This window comes from Brassica napus, chromosome C5 (assembly GCF_020379485.1).
Source record: "Brassica napus cultivar Da-Ae chromosome C5, Da-Ae, whole genome shotgun sequence".
Lineage (NCBI taxonomy): Eukaryota > Viridiplantae > Streptophyta > Magnoliopsida > Brassicales > Brassicaceae > Brassica > Brassica napus.
In genome coordinates, this window is record NC_063448.1 from 41,461,581 (window position 1) to 41,469,834 (window position 8,254).

General features: G+C 38.7%; 1 protein-coding gene across 3 annotated transcripts; it reads left to right on the forward strand.

Annotated features, from left to right (window-relative positions):
- Positions 1-1,952: 1,952 nt before the first annotated feature.
- Positions 1,953-5,382, forward strand: LOC106397260 (NAD(H) kinase 1). 3 transcript variants are annotated; one of them, XM_013837845.3, is made up of 11 exons: positions 1,954-2,193; positions 2,566-2,731; positions 2,832-2,951; positions 3,052-3,248; positions 3,539-3,652; positions 3,783-3,877; positions 4,002-4,108; positions 4,193-4,266; positions 4,349-4,427; positions 4,526-4,833; positions 4,919-5,382. In XM_013837845.3, the coding sequence occupies exons 1-11, from the start codon at positions 2,167-2,169 to the stop codon at positions 5,219-5,221; spliced, it is 1,590 nt and encodes a 529-aa protein (XP_013693299.1). In that variant the 5' UTR covers positions 1,954-2,166; the 3' UTR covers positions 5,222-5,382. The 3 variants fall into 3 exon arrangements, with proteins under 3 accessions (XP_013693298.1, XP_013693299.1, XP_022559531.1); XM_013837844.3 differs by having other exon boundaries at positions 1,953-2,193; positions 4,002-4,266; XM_022703810.1 differs by lacking the exon at positions 1,954-2,193 and adding an exon at positions 2,364-2,497 and having other exon boundaries at positions 4,002-4,266.
- Positions 5,383-8,254: the final 2,872 nt, after the last annotated feature.

The following is an 8,254-nucleotide window of genomic DNA, read 5'->3' on the forward strand; positions in this document are numbered from 1 at the left end:
TAAGCGTCTGGTGCCTCCTTACTGTCCCGATTATAGACTGTTCGGGAAAAAACTCGGATCTTTGAAAAAAATCATCTTTTCTTTCATTTTTATGTAGTTTCGGGTGTTATTTGATGAATTTATTGATAAAAGAAGAAGAAAATGATGAAAATAAAATGAAATCTGTAAAAAGAATGGCTGCCGTCGACAAGATGCTCAGGGAAATAATATGTCAAAGAAGAAGACGATGAGGAAAATACATATTTACCCTTCATTAAAAGACAAAAAAATAATTAAAACACGGAAATATGATATGTGTAGCTTCGAATCCGGGTTTTAAGGCACAACAAATCACACATTTTCCGACTGTGACAGCAGATTTTATTGTTATTTGTATGCAAATATATTATTTATCCACATATAAATAGAGTAAGCCTAAAAATTAAATCCCGATTAATCTCCGCTTAATCTCCGATTTTTCGTTAACTCGCTAGGTCTGGGATTACCGTCCGACTAGCGCATAGCGTAGTTCCTAACAGGGGACATGAGATAGCAACAGCACTGGACTATTCACTAATCATTTACAATCAAGCATAATCTTGTCCACTAGCAGGCCACGCTCAGGAAGATCTTGCAAGTCTCGGCATTATCGTAATTTAAGATCAAGACTATAAAAAAAAAGTCATGAAAGTTTACGACAAAAGTGGAATTTTATCACTTATTTATAATACGACGGAAAATTATTTTATTTAGAGCAAAAAAATGATAATCATGTCTTTTTAAACTAATATCTATTTTGTGTCTTTTTTATCTATAATATCTTTTAATATTTTTGAAAATAAATTTAATAAATAATTTTACAAACAAAAAAGTTTAGAAAAATAGTAATTGTTGATAAAATACTTATATAAACTTAGTGGTATTTTTTTCAGTTCTAAAAATGTTTAAATCATAATTTTCAGATTTTGTTCTAAATAAAGTAGAAATGACATTTTACGAAGTAGAAAACGAAATCCACTTTTTTCATTGAATCTACAATGTTTAGAATACGTGATCTACGTAAATAAGAGTATTCTAAATATTTTTAGAATACACATTCTGCGCTTAACATACTGATCTAAAATCTTTAGAAATCAAAATCTACACATTAATATAAATCTAAAAAATGTAGAAACCGACTTCTACAGATTTAATGTAAATCTAAAACATGTAAAAATCAAAATATACACAATACTATAATTCTAAAAACCTGTAAAAACTGATTCTACATATTAGTTGTATTCTACGAATAAGAAATCAGTTCCTAAAAATATGGAAACAAAATATTTGAGAATATTCACTTTTATATTTTGAAAAAAACGATTTAAAACAAAAAAAAAACGAAAAAAGTGGTAACCTTCTTCTCACGCCGTCTTCTATATTCTTTTGATTGTTCACAAAATTTCACAAAATTTTCACATTATTTCTACCATGATTCATATCTATGTTTCCACGGATCGATCGGTCTATAATTCGAAATCAGTCGATCTGTATGAAATCGACCTTTGCCGATCGAGTGAAATTGACCAGGTCGATCAGTATATGCTCCACGTTATTATTGTTCTGCATAATGATCAGGATCGATCGATCCTTTCGACCTTGTAATTTCGGATCGATCGATTCCGCTTGATCGAACTCATTATTTATTATATTTAAAAATTATAATTTTAAGGGCATTATCGTCATTTTGAAAATAATTAGTCTAATGAGACATAAAATATATGAGATTAGTCTAAAGAGGACATAATTATCATTTTTTTGTTATAAAAAACAATTTTCCCTACCATGACCTGATCTAATAATGACCTGATCTAATAACTAAATGGGAAGAAAAAGACAGAGAGAAGTAAAAATGTAAAAAAAAAAAAAAAAGCATAAAGAGAATAGGAGATCGTCTTTTTCTTTTCGTAATTAATCTCTGCGTGTATTTGGTGTTGACTTTTATGTTAAGAGTCAAATATGTGATCCTCGGTCGTTAAATTCAAAGGGATTACTGTTTGGTTTCACCAAAAAGTTGGAAGATGCTCACGACTCTTCCTTCCTTTTTTCTCAATATAAAGCTGCCGTCTCGAAAAGATTATAAATCCATAAGCTTCTTCTTCGTCTTCGTCTTCGTCGTGTGACCCGCACTTCCATCTATAGAATTCAATGTCGACCTACAAGCTCAATCACACTGTAAAATCTCACCTTGTCTGCTTTCTTATTGTACTATTTTATCTATACGTTGTCTTCTGCGTGTTTGGTCTCGTGTGATCTCTCTCACTTGGTGGCTTTTGCGTGTTTCTTCCCTCTCTCTCTCTCTCTGTTGTTTATTTTTCGTCTTAAATTTGGGATTTTTTTTGTAAAAAATCAAAATTTGTTGAGCTTTGATAAAAAAATCTCTCTTTTTTTGGGGTTATATGATCTCCCGAAAATTGAGAATGCGGAAACGTTTTATTTAATTTCTATTGAGCTCGTAGCAGCGATGATATTGTTCATGGTTACGTCTATTTTCAAAGCTCATGTTTTTGAAACAAAACATTTTTAACTTTTTTTTTTCTTTGGCAGGATTCATTTGGAGATGCAAAAAAATTGCGGTCAAACCAAGAAAATGGTTTCAGTGATATGTCTTCACTAGCTCAATCAGAGAAAGCTGTTCAGGAGTTTCTTATTCAGCAGACTCCTATGCAGGCTACTGATGATCATCTCATTGAGTTCTCAGAGGCTTTGAGAAGTAAGTAAGCTTTGGATCATGTTTCCCCCAAGCTAAAAAGATTCATGCTTTGTGTGTGTTTCTTTCTTCTTTTTGACTTACGTTCTTGCATATTTTGTAGCTGTTGCAAAGGCTTTAAGAGGATCTTCTGAAGGAAAGGCATTGGCTCAAGCTGAAGCTGCTGAATGGAAACGAAGATATGAGTTGGAGAGGTGCAAGAATCTAGAGTTGCTTCTTAAAGGTTTTTTGAATTCTCTGTTAAATGATTTAGTGTATCCAATTCCAAGTGAAGTTCTAGCTGTTTTGGTTTGAACAACATAGTTTTCTGGCTTGTGTCACAGCACCTTCAAATGGAGTGTGTGCTGATGAATCTAATAGCAATGGGATGATGGATCATTCAGCCAAGTCTCTGCGGCTTCACGTTCAGGAAAACGGGAAGTCAGGAATGCATTCCTTGGAGCGTATTTGCGCTCATGAAGTGCTTCAAGATTGTGAACCTAACAGTCCTAATGGCTGTAACAACAAATTGAAGCGAAAGGTAATATATACTCTTAGTTGTTGTGGTCCAGCTATTGCTGCTTATATTGAGTCAATTAATAAACATAAGTAGGAAAACGTATACCACATATTATCAGCACTCAGCAGACGTAGGACATCAATTTAGATGAAAATTTCTTCTTTTAGAGCTTAAGTATCCTCTTCAGATCTGCTGTATCCCAATACTGTTGCATCCACAACCGGCTGCAAGAGTACATGAAACCTATCTCCTGTGCACTTTCACGTCTGCATGTACATATTCAAAGTCTGTTTTAACGTCCATGGATGCAGGCATCATTTAAGCTTTCCTGGGGATGCAAGGGGCATGCTAATGATCAACACAAAAAAGAAATCGTCTCTTTTGAGAGCGGCAATATCACTACACCAGATCGAAGTAGTAAACAGGTAAGGAAGCGTATTGGCTGCTTGTCCTTATCCTCTCTCTGAATTTTATAAACGCTAGTTACTTTTTTTCTCAAACTCGGTACACAGTTCTTCAGTATGTAGACTAACTTATACAACTTGTAATATTCAGATTTCACTGACATGGGAGTCCAGTCCACAAACTGTTATTATCTTCACTAAGCCTAATTCAACTTCTGTACGAGTTCTTTCTGTGGAAATGGTCAGGTCTGTATTCTCTTGAACTCTCTTTCAGTAAGATATTATTTACGCAAACCATGAGGACTAGATTCAGTGATTCTATCTGAATTGGAAGGTAAAAAGTGTTTCTTATGATGATCATATTCTTCAGATGGTTGAGAGATCATAAAGGACTAAATGTTTACGTGGAACCACGAGTGAAGGCAGAACTTTTATCTGAATCAAGTTCCTTCGACTTTGTTCAAACTTGGGAAGATGGTAAACATCTCTCTTTTCTCTTTTGTGTGTTTGTTTTTTTTTTGGTTAGAAATAGTAAGCTAATTGATCACTTTTTTTATGCAGACAAAGAAATTTCACTTCTACACCCAAAGGTTGACCTTGTCATAACTCTTGGTGGGGATGGTACAGTTCTATGGGTAAAGTCACATCTGTCTGTTCCTTTTTAATAGTAAAACACACACAAACACGATTTAACATGGAACATCTTAACGTTTACAGGCAGCGTCGATGTTCAAAGGACCAGTGCCTCCAATTGTTCCCTTTTCCATGGGTTCTCTAGGATTCATGACACCTTTCCGTATCCTTAAATGTTTTTCTTCTTATAAGCATTAGTTTAAATTTAGCAGCATTATCTGTTGTCACTGGAACTTTTTCTTTAACACTTTATGTTCCTAGACAGCGAACAGTACAGAGATTGTCTTGAATCGGTTTTGAGGGGTCCAATCAGTATAACACTCCGACACAGGCTGCAGTGTCATATCATCAGAGATAAAGCAAGGCATGACTACGAGACAGAAGAGAATATGCTTGTTTTGAATGAAGTCACCATCGACCGTGGGATATCTTCTTACCTCACAAACCTTGAATGCTACTGCGACAACTCGTTTGTCACATGTGTGCAAGGCGATGGACTAATACTATCTACAACATCTGGTAGCACCGCTTACTCACTTGCAGCTGGAGGATCAATGGTCCATCCACAGGTAACATGATCTTCATCTTCATGATGGCATTTTTCAGATCATGAATGAAGGACAATATTCTAACCTTGATGTTTTTTTTTTGCAGGTTCCTGGGATCTTGTTCACACCAATCTGTCCGCATTCTCTGTCTTTCCGCCCACTGATATTACCGGACCATGTGACAGTGAGAGTGCAGGTGCCATTCAACAGCAGAGGCTCCGCGTGGGTGTCATTTGATGGGAAAGGCCGGAAACAACTTGAAGCAGGGGATGCACTGGTGTGTAGCATGGCACCGTGGCCTGTCTCAACGGCTTGCCAGGTCGAATCCACTCATGACTTCCTTCGCAGCATCCACGAAGGTCTTCACTGGAACCAAAGAAAGATTCAATCTTCTGACGGCCCTCAGTGACACTTGAACAAATTAATCCCAGAATTCTACTCCTTGTAAACCATATGCATAGAGACAAAGAAGATGTAGTATCTGGTTTCTATCCATTGTTGGGTATAATAAAGAAAATGTAGTATGATTGATTATTCAAAGTTAATGAATCAGAGATGTTTCTGTGCTAACTGATTTGTTACATTCCATGATCCCGTTTCCAAACTCTGATTAATAGACACTGCTAAAACAAGGATACCGAAAGGAGTCACGAATCCACTGGTCCTTTGATACTTTTGACGACTTTGCCTTCTTCGCCTGCAATTCCATGGCTTTCTCTGATGGTTTGCCTTCTTACCTCCTAGTGGACTCGATGTATGATCCGCCACATATCCACTCTTCGGAAGCAGGAGATGCAGCTTCGATTAATTTTTTATCTCCTCGTGCTGCTCATAATATATCTCGGATCGGTTCAGCTGGAAGGTAGAGGAGTTCCTCCACTGATATATATATATATCTGAATCACTGAAACCATCCTTTTCCACTGTCTCTATGTCAACTTCTCCAACTTCTATGCAGAACCCCCAACGACCCACTCACCATCACCACTGAAACAAGGCGCTTTCCAATGCGTTTTTGTAACTGAATCTTGAAACTCCCTGAAGAGCGACCCAACACTCTTCATTTTCTCAACACCAAGATTCTCATATATCCTAATGGTGCGGTCGTGTGAATTCGTGAGAAGATACCGCTATACACAATCATGTGAGCAGAAGAGAGCGGGCACGCCTGACTAGGAGAAGGTAGACAAAAAAAAAAAAAAAGATAGATATGTATATTCGGCTAAACACTTGGCCCTCTCAGAGCATTCCAACCCACCCTTATTTCTATCTCTATATTTTCCTTTAAAATAGAGAAACTCTATTATAGATGTGAAAATGGTCCAATGTATGTCTCTATAATAGAGTTCCTCTATTTATAGGGGAAAATATAGAGATATGATATTTCTACTTCTAAATATAGAGGCAAAAAGTAACTTTCCTTTATATTTTCCTCTAAAATAGAGGAACTCTATTATACAGGCATACATTGGAGCATTTTCAGCTCTATAATAGAGATCTCTATTTTAGAGGAAAATATAGAAGTGTACATTGGAGATGCTCTTAGAAAGTAATACCGTAAAATAGTATTCGATTAGAAACAAGTAACTGTTAGATCCTAAATCCGTTAACAAGGATTAAAGACTAAACAAAATTTAAGAGAGATTAGAAAAGGGCCAAAGGTTTCGTCTATTGAAGTGTTTAACAAAAGCCGAAAGGGAAAGTACAAAGAAGAACTTGTCGTCGTAAAGACGAACTCAGATTATAACTCTCTCTCTTTTTTTATCTCTCTATCTCTGCTCTCTCTCCCTGTCCTTTTCTCTTCATTGAATGCTCTCCTCAATTTATATTGATTCTGATGCGCCTTTTCCGTCTCACAGTTGTTGTATGTCAGGGAGTTGGTGTGGCGCTCATTATCGCCATATTGCTTGTGTAGGCTTCTCGTCTACGATCGACGGTCGGTGCAGCCTATGTATCGTAGGCTCATGTTCCTTGCGTGTCGCCGCAGTTACCGCTCCCGGGATGGGCCTTTCCGGGGCTTCTTCTGTTCCGCTCAACTCGCGAATGGACCGACGGCCCATCCTCCAACAATAGCCCCTCCCCCTGAGTCTGGCGCGTGGACTTGCGTCTGGCGTTATTATTACGGTTTTTTGAGCGAGTTGGGTAGGTGTACACGCTTTAGACACGTGTTGGACTTGGAATGGCTTCCTTTTCTCGTGGGTTGGGTCCGCTATAATGATCCGCTGATTTCATTGTCTGGAAACCCTTCAGTCACATCGATAGACGTCGGAGCCTGTCATTCTGCCGCCCTGCTCTTCCTATTGTCTCCTGTTCCCCACTTATTGCTTCGTTACTCTGATTTTGCTGCCTTCCTCGCTTTAAAAGGTACCTTCTTCTCCTCGTGACCTTAGTCTCGTCGTTTTTATAGCGTTTTTGTTCTTCCTGCTCGTTTCTTTTCGTAACTATTTCGCCGTTCTCTTGAATCTTCTCGCAATGGATGATAGTCTCGAGTCACTAGTTAGGACCCCTGAGATGACGGACGTCGAGGATCTTCTGCGTACTTCATCGGTTTCTGCTCCTCCGACGATGGCTCATATTTCTCAGGCGACGGTTCCTTCAGTCATAAAACCTAATGATCGGGCTAATTCCGCCGGTGATCTGCCGTCCCCTACTCTCGGTGATGACTCTGGGGGTGATTCTGACAAGGAAGATTCCGCCGATGATCCTGTCGGGGGTAATCAAGGGTTTGTGGGGCCTTCTCTGCTGACTGAGGAAGCTTTAAGGCGTATGTGGAAGAAATGCGGCTTTTCTCGAGAGATTGAGGCTCGGATCCCGTTGAAAGAGGAGAGGCCATGGTCAGCGCCTCCGGGTTGGGTGTGTTTATACAGTTGATCTTTTCTTCAATCGCATTTATGGTTTCCTCTTCCTCGGCTGCTGACCTCGTATGCCGCGAAACGTGATGTGGCCATCTCTCAGATGTCTCCGGCCGCTGTTCGTAATATGGTGATTGCCTTAGTTCTTGGTGCGGAGGCGGATGTTGACGTCGACGCCGAATTCTTCGAGATGATTTCCCAAATGAATTTTATTACGGATGGGACTTTTTCTGTTAGCATCAAAGCTCGTTGTCGCCTCATGGATGGTCGGGGACCGTCTAAAGCCGATGGTTGGCAGCGGAAATATTTCTTTGTTCATATTAGTCCTGCTTCTGTGTTCGATTCTTCTGCGGTCTTTAGGACCGAGTGGAATCCCCAACCTGGTAGTTGTTATTTATCTTTTGGCTTTCGTTGTTTTCGATGTCTATCCTGCTGATATGTTTTTTTGTCATGTTTTTAGTGGCTCACGGGAAGCATTGGCCTCTTCCATCGTGGGGAAACGACCGTTTACAATGAATTCTCGCCTCTAGGAGAATTTCTTGGAGTGATTTTAGCGTGGAGCGGGTTCGTCGGAGCATTCCTCGTATTAA